We start from the raw sequence: 16195 nt of genomic DNA on the forward strand, positions 1-16195 counted from the left end.
CGATTCTCCGAGCACATAGCATTAACAACCTCGCCAAGGCTTTATCGATGCTAAGATTCGTACGTCGGAACACCCAACCTTCCCGAGACGTGTACTGCCTGAAAACGCTGTATTACCCAATACCTTTTGTATGTGGATAGGTGGATAGGTGTAATATCTATACGGATACTGAAAGTTCTCTTCACGCACTATCGAAAAATAAAATCGATTAAAAATCACCTTAAATAACACAACATGTTTTAAATTAGGAAAATTTACTTAGTATGCTCGAAAACACAATATCGCTCACAACTTTTACTAAACAATGCATTTGCAAATTTTATGCAACATAAACACGTTGGAAAATGTATTTCACATTACTTGATGTACACATATGGCGAATATAAATGGAGAAAAGGGGACTCCGCCAACTTGCCCCAACTAGCTCCGGGCTCCACTACAAATCTCAAGATAATTGATCAGCAATCAGTAACGACTGGCTCAAATAAGAATCCGGAGGTTTGTTGGTAGAAATTTCGCAAAGGGGCTGTCGAGCGAAGGTTTCGCTAAAAGCTAATAATACATAAAAATTATAACACATTTGGGTCATTCCATGCGAAGTGATCAAGGCACGTGTAATCGACCTTCACGGATTTGAACAAAATTTGGAGGAATTGTTCATCTAGGACCAATATATAAAAACCCAAATTTTTGTGACAATTGAACCACCCCTCGGGTCATGGGAGCACCCCCCGTTTTGGCAAATTGCCAAAACCCTTGATTTTCTTTTGATCATATCTCCGGTTCTATTTACTCTAGAATCAAACCACAAGATGGCTTTTGAAGAAAATTGTTCAAGGAGTCTACAAAAATATTATTTTTGCCGGCAGTGTTGCCAACTATGCATTTTTTTCAGTTAAATATTAAAAGTTAATTTTTTTCTCAATATTTTAATTTTGAAAATTTTAATGCCATCGCATTCCTCAGACATTTTTACATAAAAACACTTATCATCCCAGTATAATATGAATTTTAGTGAATTAGAAATGGGTCATTCCACGCGAAGTGATCAAAAAAAGATGCAAACTTGAAATCGACCTTCACGGATTTGAACAAAATTTGGAGGAATTGTTCATCTAGGGCCAATATATAAAAACCCAAATTTTTGTGTCAATTAAACCACCCCTCGGGTCATGGGAGCACCCCCCGTTTTGGAAAATTGCCAAAACCCTTGATTTTCTTTTGATCATATCTCCGGTTCTATAAATAATTCTGACAGAATAGTCTCGGTTTATTTGTATGGCGAAGTAGAGTACATTGTCCAGTTTCACTGCATTTAACCCCTCAAACATGTTAGATGGCCGACTGTTTATTACAGCACAGCACAAACTAGTTCAATCTGCTTTGTTCTATGAATTTTTGAAGAGATTGGTACAGGGTGAACATGTATTACATCCTTGTCCATTCTCAAAATCCACTTTGTATTTTGCCGACAAATCAGCCAACCTCCTTGGTCTGCTAAATAGAACACACCACACATTGCAGACGTCTCGATTGTTATTACAATAATTACTGGTTGGCGTACTCCTAATGAAGAATGCTGGGCACGCTTAGGCTTTTATGTATATGTCTAATTAACAATGCAAGCTTGAACAAAAACCATTCAACATAGGTACATGTTGAATACTGGGTGGTTTTATCCGACAAGTTTCAAGTTCAAGTCGCCATGGCCTTTGTCAACGTTGTAATTACGCAACTTTATAGTTGTTGAACAGAGTCTTCCAAACTCGAAAAGGCATCTTCAACCTGCTCATCTATCGCATCATAATCAAAACCGAGCAGCTACAACATTGTCAGCGACCAGGTGGTACCTACTCTTTTGATCAACTATCGCTTTTTCGCACCAATTGCGGCAGGTGACCTCTGACATCGACAAGTATGCGGTCATTTTTGATCACTTGAACGGCAGCAATGCGAATGGATTCGAAAGGGTACTTGCGATACTGTCAGTACACAACCAAAAAAAAAATCAAGACCAAACTAGCCCCTCGCAACAAAAATTTCGCATGGTCTGTTTATTGTTTTGTGCTTGTTGTGCTGGCCGAATAAAAAAAACGGTAAAATGTAAAACAAGGTACACCTTCCTCTACGAAACGTGCCGATAAACAGTTTAGAAGAAAGTGCTTGACGCTCTTAGTGCCAAAGCAGAAAATGTGTCGCTATTGTGAGCTGATGGCATCTTTGATGCATTCAATTGACATTACAATGTAAACGGCTGATGAAGTGGTTCGTCGTTCAATTTAAAAGTCAGTGAACTCAAAACACATGATTGTTTTCTCCACTAACCTTGAAATTGACTAGTTATAACGACCATGTAGCTATAGATGACAAACGCTCAATAAAATTAACACTAGTACAAACATCAATGAATTTACTTTACAGTATCGTACCGCAGTCAAACCAGTCATATAGACTTGTCAATAAAGTAACACAGTACGTAGGGTAGCGTGGTTCCATGCTGACCTTCCTCAAAGTGACGACACCTGTTAAACACAAAACAATGTTTATCTGTCAGTGTCATTGCAAACAATCAAACGACCTTTCGCATACCCCGATTTGATGGGTTGCTTGTCGTTTGGAGTGACGTTGACAAGTATTCATTGTTCAAATTTTGATAGTGTCGTCACTCTTCTTAAACATACCTTTCCATATTAATCAGAATTACTCAAAATATATCGGTGGCTTTTCAAAGCACGTACAATTCTGACAATTTGAATGTATACAATTTTATTCATAAGTTCAGCGACGTGTTGTATTGCTCCACTGTTGTTGCCTTTACCACTTAGACGATCGGTTTAGGGCCACACTACCCTACAGCTGTTCGTGTCGTTCATGATCCGGTAAATATTTGAAAACATATGAGTACCGTGATTCTCACTCCACTGTATGACTCAAACTAATTACATACCTACAGATTGTTCGATTGATTATACCGAGGCATAACTACACGAAAACAGCGCAGGGCAAAAGTAGTGACACAAATTGGAATGTATTCGAATTATGCACTAGCAACATCGACTGAAATGCCTTACAGGTTGCGCTATTATGATCAGTTAGCATATTGATTAATCTTATGCAACTAAAGTGAATGATTGTAATACGCCTTTCTTATGAAAAATGATCCGTATTTTGGTACTTGGAATTCCATTTTGCACGAAAATTCGATTAGTAGTTAAATTTAGGAAAAGTAAAAATATTTTTATCAAGTTGTATAAAGCTTGAACTTCTCTCTACACGCAACGGCGAAATACCTCAGTTATATGTCAGTCAACATTGTAAATAATGATGATGATGAAATAATGTGTAATAGAATGAGTAACATTATTAGAGTGATGCCTAAATATGTACTAATATACTATGCTATATTTCTGCTTAGTGGAGAAAAATTTAGGTAAAAGTTGTTTTGTCCCAACTAAGAAGAAAATTGTTTAAAATCAATCCAACGCTAGCTTAGTCCTGTTACTAAGTTAGTGTCGGATTCTGATGAGATGAAGATGACAAACAAATTCCATAGCCAATGTACGAATAGATATTTTCCATCTGTGTCAACAATGGTGTCAACCAAATTGAAGCGGGGCATTTCGTCCAAGGATGGGATATTATGAAATAATGATTGTTCCACAAATGAAACATACATTATTTTCAGTGGATACCGAAACTTTAGCCCTGAAGTTAGTAGCTCAAAACAGTGCCATTCAATGTATTTCGTTTTACTTGGTTGAAATTTTTGCATAGTATATGTTGAAATTTCATGAAAACGCAATATCTACAAATCTGTTTATTTTTTTTATTACACAGCATAGATACACCGCCTAACTTGCATACATAGTAGCATGCTTCACGAAACGATAGTGTTGCCGGTGTTAATTGATAGCTCCAAATAACCCTGGGTTATTCAACACAGAGGTTGGTCGTTTTGTCCACTTTACCCTAGCCCTTTTTGCAGTAGCTTCGGTTTTCCCTAATACGAGTCTCTAACGAAGCTGTTCAGACCAAACCAACAACGAACCAACATTTTGAAATGGTTTGGTTTATTCCGGTTACATCAATGCACATTTTTAGGTTATTTTGTATAACATATTTCCTGCAGCTGGCACGCGTATGGTAGATGATACCGCTGTAGGCATCTGTGCAGAACCAGTTCGAATAATGTGCGAGGTTTTTTGGGGGACAACTTTTAAATAAAGGAATGTGTTTCTGAGTTCATAAGTCACCTTCTTTTGAATGATTTTTATTGGATCCATTATCCAAATTAAGAATATTACGATTTCAATTATGATGCTATTTTGAATGCAGCTACTTGAGTTGTTATTTAATCAGTCCGTTTATTTGATAGGGAGAAATGCGTTAGCTTGACTGTGTCGATTTGGCAGGGCTAAATACCTCTTTCGAACCATGCTACATAAACCCTCTTAAAGGGCGAACACGAAATTATTGCGACACCGAAAATGTCATGCCAATTTTCTTATAATGTTTAAAATGAAACCAAAATTTTAGGGTAGTTTTATACATATATTTACTTCAAAAATCGAAAGAAAGGTTAATCGATGGAGCCTTGAGTGTAAAATTGAACGCATTTTCGCTTGATGCCCTCCATCAAAGTCTTTACAGTGTCATCCGGTACCAGTTTCTCAGTTTTTTTTTCCATTTTCTTAACATGTCCTTTTCGTCTTTGACTGTCTTCTTGCTCTTCCCAAGTTCCCGCTTCATCATTGTCCAGTACTGCTCCACCGGGCGCAGCTCCGGACAGTTTGGCGGATTCATGTCCTTTAGAACAAAATGGACAGAATTGGCCTCATACCACTCCAGGACACTTTTAGAATAGTGACATGATGCCAAATCTGGCCAAAATAGTGGAGCTTCGTCGTGCTGCTGCAAGAACGGCAAAAGGCGCTTCTCGAGGCACTCAGATTTGTAAATCTCGCCAGAGCAGATGGCCTGCCAAATGAGATATTTGGAGGCGAACTTCGACATTTTCTTCTTCTTAAATTTTTCGTTCACATAGAACTTGCTCTTGCCGGTGAAAAACTCCAATCCCGGAATTTGCTTAAAATTGGCTTTTATATACGTTACAGCAGCCATATTTTTCAGCATCTTCTCGTAGAGCTTCCGTGCCCGAGTTTTAGCCGTCGATTGTTGCCGCTCATCGCGGTTTAGGAAGTTCTGTACCTTGTATGTATGTAGTCCAGCTCTCTTCTTTGCATTCTGAACGTAGCTCTGCGACATGCCGATCTTTTTAGTCAAATCACGGCTTGAGACGTTGGCATTTGCTTTGATCATCCGCTTCACCTTTCCCTCCGTCTTTTTGTTCTCCGTTGGTTCACCTCCATTTTCGTTGAATCGAAAAACACGACTTCGAGTTTGACAGCATGTAAACAATACACATCAATGAGAAAGTGGGCAAAATTTGGTTGATTTTTACCCAATGGTAAAAAAGTTATGCCTTGTTGAATGTGTCGCAATAATTTCGTGTTCGCCCTTTAGCCAAGTCACTCCCAAAGATTTATCAAACCCCCATCAAATTGAAGCGGTAGGTACGGTTGTCCACGTTTCTTCCTTATTCAAAGTTCTAGATGGTTCGTTGATTAAATTCTTCATTAAATGAATAATTTAATTGCCGTACAATTTTTCATCGTCTTCATTTTGTACGCTGCACAGTTGGCATGGCCGCTTTAATGATTGCTTTTTTTACAATGGAGAATACATTTACGTACTAGCCCAGTACACGTGCTATTAGTAGATGCCAAGCTACCACACGGGGTGTACTGGGGGTGTGTCGGGCTCTCATGGTGACGCAGCCATTAATACCGACTAAACTCCATTGAGCTTCGCCATTGTTCCCCCCAGGGACTACCTCTCGGTATTACTTCTGGGGGGATGGCTGTACTTGATGTACTCATTCACCCTCGCTCACGCGTTCATACGTCCTGTATGAAGCTTACTTGTGTGCTCTCTCTGTCACACATTGATTCACTCTCTAACACTCCACATGAGGCTTACTTTTGTGCTCACCTTTTTCGTTCCTTGCGAGGCTGACTTGTGTGCTCGCCTTTTTCATTCCTTGCTAGGCTTACTTTTGTGCTAGCCTCTAACATACCATGTGAGGCTGACTTGGATGCTCACCCTTCACTCCTCTGGCACGCCACGAGGCATCGATAGCTAAGTCCCAACATACTACGCTACGACCCTCCCGTCTTGGCATGAGGCAGTCCACATATACGCCTCTACACTCGCTTTTCTGCCTTGCTTCGGGGTGCCTGGGTTTACCCCTTACGCGGTTGCCATTCGCTACGCCAAACTTGCCTCAGCATGAACAGACCATTCACTCACTTTTTTTTGCGCTCGGCCCTTTCCGCTCCAACTAACCAATCACTAGTTAGTCGTGCCCGTCGTCTATTGCTAGGTGCGCAAGATTCCCTGTAGCCTGCAGGCAATCTGGGTGGTTGCAGTCGAGACTGCGTTCAACTTCTCCACCGATTGACACATCCGCTGAATAAGGGTATCAGGGGTTGTGTCCCAGCCGCAGACGTCAAGCATTGCCCCTCTTTCGACGTCGAAACGAGGACATACGAACAGTATGTGTTCGGCAGTTTCGTCGACATCTGGGCAGTCAGGGCAGACGAGGACCTCTGCGTGCCCGAACCTGTGGAGGTACTGTCGGAAGCCGCCATGGCCTGACAGGAATTGTGTCAGATGGAAGTGAACTTCCCCATGGGGTCTTCCCACCCAGCTCGATATGTTAGGTATCAGCCGGTGGGTCCACCTACCTTTCGAGGAGTTATCCCACTCACGCTGCCATCTGGTGACCGAAGTCAACCTGGTGCGCTCGCGGGCTCCTCTATTTCCACGTAGCTCGAAGCACTTCTCATCTTCCCGGATGACCAGCCCGACTGGCATCATGCTCTCCATCACGCAGGATGCATCGTGTGACACCGTGCGGTAGGCAGATATTACTCTGAGACACATCACGCTGTAGGTGCTCTCCAGTTTCTGTAGGTAACTGGTTACCCTCAGTGCTCTTGACCATGACGGGCCGCCGTACCTGAGGATAGATACGGCAACGCCTGCCAGTAACCTACGTCTACTGGCGCACACCTTTGAGCTGTTGGACATCATCCTCAATAGAGCCGCAACAGTAGTCGACGCTCTCTTGCATGTATAGTCGACGTGGCTGCCGAAGGTCAGCTTGTCGTCTGTAATGACTCCGAGAGACTCCAGACTCCGCTGTGAGGTGATCACGACTTCTCCCACATGGATAATTGCATGTTGTGCCGACTTGCGGTTGTTGACGATAACTACCTCCGTCTTATGCTGAGCGAGCTCCAGGCCTCTCGCGCTCATTCATTCCTCCACCGTGTTGATCGCGTGTTCTGCAGTTAGTTCTACCGCAGGGATTGACTCCCCATAGACCCCCAATGTAACGATCTTGACCCCGGGAGGGAACTTCAGTCTCAGATCCCCGTCACACATGAGGTTCCATAGCACCGGGCCTAGGATCGAGCCCTGCGCGACTCCGGCGGTAATAGGAACCCTTTTCTGACCGGCATCGGTCTCGTATAGCAGTACGCGGTTCTGGAAGTAGCTTTCCAGGACCCGGTACAGACCCACCGGTTGGTTAAGCCGGTGTAACGAGAGCGCGATGGCATCCCAGCTTGCGCTGTTGAATGCGTTCTTCACGTCAAGAGTCACTAACGCACAGTATCGAATGCCTCGCCTTTTTCGTTGGATCGCTATCTCGGCAGTCTTTATCACTGAGTTGATAGCGAAAGGGGTTAGCCTGTTGAGGATGATCCTCTCAAGCAATTTGCCAGTCGTGTCGATCAGACAGATTGGTCTGTACGTCGATGGGTCACCTGGCGGCTGCGCGGGCTTCGGCAACACCACCAATTTCTGCGTTTTCCATCTATCGGGAAAGCGGCACTCGCTAAGGCATCTCTGCATAGCTAACCTGAACATGTTCGGGTTCGCTATGATCGCTGCCTTGAGAGCGCTGTTTGAAACTCCATCCGGCCCTGGAGCTTTGTTCATTGCTAGGGAATTAGCCACTGCGAGTATTTCTTCATTCGTCACCGGAGCCACCATTTCGGCCGCGCCCACACTGTCTCATGGTGCAGGTGGCCAGGGGATTGTGGCTCGAGAAAGGGAAGAGTACTTTGATAATCGTCGCCAACCGGTCCGGAGACCGTTCTGGGGGTGGAGAGCCCCCTTTAGTCACGATTCGGTAGGCGTCACCCCACGTATTCACGTTAGCACTCTCACACAGATTGTCGAAACACGCTCTCTTGCTGTTTTTAATGGCCTTGTTAAGGGCCAATTTCGCAGCTCGAAACACTTCACAGCGGTTCTCTCTTGCATCCTCGGTGCGGGCTCTTTGCATTCTACGTCTAGCTCTGAGGCAGGCTGATCGTAGAGCTGCAATCTCGGCACTCCACCAGTATAACGGGCGTCTGCCATTTCTTGGCAGGGTTCTCCTCGGCAAAGTGGCGTCGCACGCGCGTGATAAGACGGCTACTAGCGCATCCCCACTTAGACTGTCGGTGTTGGCCTCCAGTCCCAGGGCCGCGGTGAAAGCTTCGATGTTGAAGTGATTGGACTTCCACCCGCGCACCTGACAGGGATCTCCCGCCCTCCGATGCTGCACACCATAGTTGATCCTAAAGCGAATTGCTAAATGATCGCTATGGGTTTAGACCTTGTGTACTATCCATTCCATGGCTGGAACCAGACCCGGGCTGGCAAACGTTACGTCAATCCATGCCTCCACCCCGTTCGTACGGAATGTGCTAGCGGAGCCATTATTGGCTAACACAGAGACGAGTTTCTCAAGCGCCTCCAATAGCGCTTGGCCCCTGCTATTTGTACAGCGTCTGCCCCACTCTACTGCCCAAGCGTTAAAGTCTCCCGCTATTACTACCGGTTTCCGGCCCACTAGGTCGGACGAGAGCCTGTCGATCATCTGGTTGAACTGTTCTATTGGCCACCTTGGTGGAGCGTAGCAGCTACAATAGAACACACCATTAATCTTGGCAATCGCAACACCCTCGGCGGAGGAGTGTATTACCTCTTGGACCGGGAACCGTCCCATTGTACAGATTGCCACCATCCCAGACACGTTCGACACCCAATTGCCGTTGCCGGCAGGGATGTTGTGCGGGTCGGATAGGAGAGCGACATCTGTCCTCGAATCCGAGACCGACTGCCACAATAGCTGTTGGGCAGCTTGATCCGCTTCAGACCTAGGGTCCCCTAGGTCTGAAGCGGATCAATCGGCTCTTAACTAAATCAGAGAGCGCTGATAACCGTAATGTCCACGACTACTATTTTCCCTGCAACTCTGTATTTTTCCAGTGAATATTCCTATTCTAGTGTGTATTGATGATCAGGCATTGCATTTATCGCTCATATGAGTAAATGCGCCCGGATAGTTTGCTACTGCGACAATAAAAACTCACATTTTCACACGAAAAGTTATTGGCACTCACACAACTTCTCCGGATAAATACAACGTGTTATTTCTCCAGATAAATAAAACAGCCGGAGAATAAGAGAATGTGTTTATCACGGTATCCTTCTTGTGTTCCCTGCTTTGCTGTCGTTATTCCAAAACACGATAAAACAAGTCTATCATACTTCTTTGCCGCTTTGCTTTGTAATTAAGTGTATTTTTTGCAGTTTTAATTGATTGCCACGAAATTAAAATTTTATCACCTTCTCCGGTGAGAAGGAAAAAGTCAAATAAATTTTATCCGGAAAATCATTCTCACGCTATTTGTGGAGACGGAGAATTTTGCGACTCATCTTATCTCGGAAAAGTTGGACATCGGATAAGCTACTTCTCGCGTGAGTGAGAGAGAATTACAATGCCTGTTGATGATTGTTTTGTTTGATAGTCAGAAATCTTTTAAGATTTTAATTGCTACAACTATGTCACAGAAAACAGACATCGCCGTTTCGAACAAACATTTTTAAAATACTTGTTTTGTCACCCCCATATTGGCATATCCCATAATTATAAAGATCATTTGGATACCAATTCAGTAAAACTCACGCACTAAACGGAATGAACCACCTCTGGTGCTAACATCTCATTTTCCTTTGGATATGCCTTTTACTCAACTTTTACACTTGAGATGGAAGTCTGTTCTCTGTGCTCCACTAGTACGTCTCAATTTATTAGTTTTCATCTCGGTAATTCCTCTCTTGACAGTTGGCAAAAAGACATCTACCATAGACCATGCGGTAGACTTGGGTGCAACGCCCAACTCCTATTTAGCAGAAGGCAAAGAATTCTTCACATTTCCTTTCGATCATGTCCATATGAGCCTGCCTAGTCCTAGTTTTCCGTTCTAAGTTTATAACTGATTCGCTCTAGAATACCTATCCGTCTTTCAATTTCATTGCTTTCGTTTCTCTTAGTCTCAAATTTGCCGAAAATAGCCAACAAAATCGCTACAGTAGAGCCTTGCGGCAATTAAAACACACTAACAAGATGTGCATTTGTCGCCCACTATAGGGAAAAACAAAAGACGCAAGTTCAATAATTCGATTTTCAACAGCAACCAGAATATATTTCTCATTAGCGGAGAGAAATTTTAGAGTAATAGATATTTTTTCTCCACTAAGGAGAAAATTGTTTAAAATGATGGCGCCGGTGGTTGAGTGGTAAGCTTAACCGCTACTCATTCTAGTTGGTCTGGGTTCAATCCCAACCGAGGTCGTTGAGATTTTTCTGAGGTGAAAAAGTCTGTGGCGACGTCTTCCTTCGGAAGGGAAGTAATGCCGTTGGTCCCCGGTCCATGAATTGATGAATCGATATCTAATCCAGATAGTGGGGCCACCTCTTTGGCGTCGGTGAAGAAGAAGTAGAATCCAACTTTTATACTTACTAACAAATATCCTCTTCCCGTGATACTTGTGAAGTGGGCAGTAGTATACACGGTCTCTGGCAAAAACAAGTATCGAACTAACATTGCTTCCCTTTCCTTCCGCGATCTACGTTCGAGCCTGGCAGGCGCCGGTATTGATCAATAAACATTAGGATAACCAGAAGTTGCACATTGAAAGATGTTTCGCTACTCCCAAGCATAATTATCTACTGATTCCCTGTGCAACTTCAGCTGGTTCAGATCGATAACGGAATAGCAGCCAGGGGCCAGGGTAGCTCAAGCTTAAGCTCAACTAAGGAGAAAATTGTTTAAAATCACATTTGCGCGTTAAGGGCACAAAATCTATAATTAAATTAGTTATAGAATTAGCGTTTCGATTTCGTCTCATCAGAATCCAACACTAACTTAGTGACAGGACTATACTAGTACCGGATAGTTCTCATCAGCTTAAAAATAAACTCCTTTTCGTAAAGGGCTTGACTAGAAGTTTGCTCAGGAACAGAAGAACTACCAATCCGGCGCTATCTTAGTCTTGTCACTAAGTTTGTGTCGGATTCTGACGAGACGAAGTCGAAACGCAAATTCCACATCTAATTTAAATTTATAATTGCTTAAAAGTTATCCGTAATCCAACGCAGTCTTTGAGTATAAATTCATTACGGCATTCGTTGAAGTGTTTGAATAAAAAAGTGCGACGCCATACGATTTCTAACGAGAACGATCTCGGAAATCAATTTTTAGAAGAATAGTCGAATTAACCGCTCCACTTTACCACTTTCTATTCACAGGCTGAAACACCGCTGGGAGATCCTCTGGCTAACGATGTACCAACTGGGCGTCGAGTTCTGCTACGCCGCTGAAACCGCCTACGTCACCCCGTTGCTGCTGAGCAATGGGCTCAATCACACCTTCATGACAATGGTCTGGGCTTTCGCTCCGATGCTGGGATTCTTCTTCGCTCCGATGATAGCGTCCTTTAGTGATCAGGTACGATCATCCTGGGGTCGCCGGAGACCGATCCTGTTGACACTGGGTGCAGCATGCATAACGGGGCTATTGATTCTACCGCATGGCAAAGCTATAGGTCTGCTGCTGGGGGATCCAGACGTTCCGGTGGAAATGATGGACGGCTTTCGGTGGGGAGTCCTGATCACGGTGATCGGTTTGGTCCTAACGGATTTCGACGTCGAAACTAGCAGCGGCGTTGGGCGGACGTATTTTATGGATGTTTGTATTTTGGGTGAGTTTGGTGTACGTTGAGTTATGAGGATAGTAATTGAAAAATTACCTTTTATTAGAGGACCACGCCCGAGTTTTGACTATGGCTATGGTCATTGGAGGAATCGGTGGAACCGGTGGATATGTGCTGGGCGCAATCGACTGGCAACAAACCGACTTTGGATCTCTGATGGGAAGCAACGAGGCGACTGTCTTTGCCATCGTCGTTGTCGTAATGGTGATAGGTTTGGTGACATCGTTAACCAGCTTCCGGGAAGTATCGTTGCCTCAGCTGGAAGCTGATGAACTGTTACGTCCGATCACACAGACTACGTTCGAGGCGGAAAAGCGGCGACAGCAGACTATCTACAACATCTCTAGCTTGGTGAAAGATCCCAACAAGTTGGAGATAGTCCCAATTATAATCGAAGAAGAGGAAAAGGAACCACAGCAGACTTTTTCGAACTTCTTCAAAAATCTGTGGCACATGCCTCGATCTTTGATGATTATCTACCTGACTCAATTGCTCTCTCAGCTCGGTTACCTCAGCTATTGTCTTTACTTCACGGATTTTGTGGGGAGTACCGTTTTTGGGGGGGATGTGGCTGTAAGTATGATAAAGATGAAGTTGAGTATTATTTTAAAAAGAATCTTTACGAACTATAGGCTCCCAAAGGATCACCAGAACTTAACTTATACGAGGAAGGTGTACGGTTTGGATGCTGGGGAATGGCCCTGTTTACGGTGTCCGCTGCTCTCTACTCACTGTTCATCGAAAAGATCATCAAATGTTTCAGGTAAGTCTGTAAAAAATACACTAGATGAAATCTAAAAACGTTCCAGGTTTTTACTAATTCTAACGCTGGAATGGATGATTGACACGGCAAAAGTTTCCAGTTTATAATTAAATGTCATTTCGTGTTCGTTATTCCAACTATTATATAGTTATCAATGAAATGCGGCTCTAAATCAAATCATCATTTATAGCCACATACAATTTAAATAAAATTGAAACTACCGGTTGCTAACGACCATTTCCGTGTTACTCTCTTTCCCAGTGCTCGTCCGGTCTACGTCGGAGGTCTCCTAGCGAACAGCCTCGGAATGCTGCTGATGGCTCTGTTCAACGAGAAGTGGATGGTGTTCGTTAGCTGTCCCACCGTGGGCATTATGTACGCCACAATCTACTCGATTCCGTTTCTGATGATCTCGCAGTACCACGCGAAAAACTCGGTAATTTTGTTCGCTGAAATCAGTAGAGGAATTACATACCGCACTCACTGCGCTTGGCTGGGCAGCATTTTCCCGCACAAAATGTGATTTTTCATTATTCCCATTCCTGGCGATATTCGTCACGCTGATATAATTTTCTGTTTCTCTTTTGTCATGGTCGGGTCCGGACAGTTTGCTATGAAGGACGGTATGTACGTTGAGTCGAGCCAACGAAGAGGATTCGGGGCGGATGTGTCCATAATGAGCAGTATGCTGTTCCTGGCCCAGGTCTGTAGATCGTTTTAGTAAATAGACTGGAATATTCCAATTGGAATTTTTAATTAGCCGTAAACGCTTATAGCTTAACTCGAATTCCAAACAGAACATGGCGTTTTTTGTTGTTCTAGTTTCTTTATATTACCATTTAGTGACGTTTAATCAGAGATAAACAGATATATCACTATGAGGTAGTTCCTCCAAAAATATCGTTCCGCTCATTATACCAGAACACTAACTCCACCTTTTATACACAGTCCCAAACACTAGTTTGCTACTGTGTTAGCCCTTATGCTATGAAACAATTTTTCTCTAGGGGACTGTCCCGTTTATTGGCTCATATGTCATTGTCATTGGAAATGACGATAGTCCCAACTCAATAAAATTTATTAAAAAATGCATGTTAATGCTGGCTACAAATTGTTTTCGAGTGTTGTGTCTGTTAGTCTGTGATTTAATTACGAGTCGAATATAATTAAGCGTTTTGCCGTTTGAGGGAATTGATAAAATAGCTTAATACGATAAATGTAATGGATTCAGTCAATATTAACGAACTAAACTTTCCGTTTCCTTCCAATATTACCAATCATCCGTGTGTGCGATTCATATCTTTTATTCTCCCATTTCAGCTAATCATCGCGCTCGCCATTGGCAGCGTGATTGATGCGTTCGGTTCGACGACGGTTGTGATCTACTCGGCAAGCTTATTCTCGTTTCTCGCCGCGATTGCTGCAACCCAGGTGCTCTTTATGGAGCTTTAAAAGGTGCGCCTACTGTAGTACGTGACCTGAACGTAACGGGCCGGGCTGATGCTGACCTAGGAAGGGGTTGCGGTGCTGTTGTGCTGCTGCATTCCCTGCGCTAGCAAACGATTCCGAACCGGTAAAAGAGTGAAATGTAAAACTGAACCCCCACCCGATGATCGAGAAATGAGCGGAAGCCAAGTTTCGTTAGTAGATACAAAACACTAGACTAAGATTGTAACTGGTTGAAACTCTCGGTGTATATCTGACTAACTGAACGTGTGGTCTGCGGTATCAAATTAGCAAAATCCAAATTTATACAAGTGACCATTCTAATCTAGTATTTTGCGTCTACTGTTTGACTTCATAGTATAATTGAAATGGAATGGAATAGTGGAATTTCGAAACGTGATCTTTTTGCTGGTGCATTTGCTTCAAAATGGGAGCGAGCGTAGGGCACTTCTTGCCCTAGAGAGTGTAAATATATTACATAGTGATATTTCTGTAACAAAATGACAGTATAGTAAGATATTAAACTAAGCTAGAAATATAAAATTGTCTAATTGATTTAAGAGACGTGCATTTTACATCACACTGGGCCAAGGCTGTTTTTAGACTACTTGGGGACCCTGGGCACTACTAAGCGAAGAACTGGCTTAGTTCTAAATCTAATAAAATCCTGGAAAACGAACATATATAATTTTAATAATAATAACAGTCTCCTTATTAGACAAAATGATATGTCGAAGACGGCGCCGGTGATTAAGTGGCAAGCCTAGGGTTCAGATGGTGGAGTCGCCTCTCTGGTGTCGGTGATAGGCATTCACGGCGGAAGGAGACCGATGGAAAATAAATTTAAGTAGTGAAATTACTTAGCATTTTTATCATTCGAAAGTACAAATACTGAATCCCTTTATTGATACGTAAAATTTGTTTAAAAATGCTTTCATAACTAAGTATCGGATTTACTCGAAGCTATTAATATGAGCGAAACAATTTATTTCAATGCTAGTTAAGTAAAATAGCAGGAATAGAAAACACATCGAGTGCACGTCGCCACACTTAGGTTGAAAACCAGTGGCGTAATATTCTGAAGAAATTTGAAAGAAATGAATATGTTCAACAAAAATATGCCTAACATTTTAAATGGAATTCTCCAAGTTTCATTTGCAAAAGTTATCTTGTGACAATAATTCCTTGTAGTGAACATTTGCGGCAGACCTCGACATTTGCCTGTCGGCTCGTTGTGGAGGCTACACACCAAAAAATTCTGAATGTTATCGTTGACGTAATTGCAAACATGACACAATTTGACAAGCCGTAATTCACTAAATGACGAAAAATAACCGGGTTCCGTTTAATTTTACACGAAACTTACACTTTACATGCTCAATGACATAAAATTATAATTACAACCATTCAGAACAAACGCCATATGTGAAGTAAAATTACGTGCTTTACGAAATTCAACATCATGTAAAATTGGAATCAAACGTAAAACTAAGTCATTTTTGATGCTCGTATATGTCAGGGTCAGGAGACGTAAATTTACATGATTTTTTCTAGGTGTGTAGCTCAACCGCCGATGACTACAACGAGTAGATCGCGGTACCGAGGCAAATTTCGTCACATTCTGTAGTCCTTGACTGACGGCGTACATGGACTGGAGAGTGTGCGAGAAGTATCCCCATAGCGACCACCAGGCAATTCGCTACCGCATCGGCCAATGGAACCCTGCTGCAGCACGGCGAAGGACGACCGGCTACCTAAAGTGGAAGACGAGTCTTTAACAAAAACCCTTTTTGTTTAGTCACTTCAGCG

The 16195-nt window shown here is 42.9% G+C and overlaps 1 protein-coding gene across 2 annotated transcripts in view; it reads left to right on the plus strand.

Moving 5' to 3' along the window:
- Window positions 1-14946, plus strand: part of LOC131689220 (proton-associated sugar transporter A-like) — a 32435-nt gene extending 17489 nt beyond the window's left edge. Inside the window, exons 2-7 of one of the 2 annotated variants that reach the window (XR_009305361.1) lie at window positions 11714-12165; window positions 12224-12750; window positions 12810-12940; window positions 13202-13459; window positions 13548-13643; window positions 14261-14313. Coding sequence is in view for 1 of the 2 variants with exons in the window: in XM_058974160.1 (XP_058830143.1) it covers window positions 11714-12165; window positions 12224-12750; window positions 12810-12940; window positions 13202-13376; window positions 13548-13643; window positions 14261-14392 (1513 nt within the window). In the remaining variant the exon portion in view is untranslated. Of the gene's footprint in view, window positions 1-11713; window positions 12166-12223; window positions 12751-12809; window positions 12941-13201; window positions 13460-13547; window positions 13644-14260 lie in introns of both variants that reach the window. The other variant, XM_058974160.1, reaches the window with a different exon arrangement.
- Window positions 14947-16195: the final 1249 nt, after the last annotated feature.

The sequence above is a fragment of the Topomyia yanbarensis genome, chromosome 3 (assembly GCF_030247195.1).
Source record: "Topomyia yanbarensis strain Yona2022 chromosome 3, ASM3024719v1, whole genome shotgun sequence".
Classification (NCBI taxonomy): domain Eukaryota; kingdom Metazoa; phylum Arthropoda; class Insecta; order Diptera; family Culicidae; genus Topomyia; species Topomyia yanbarensis.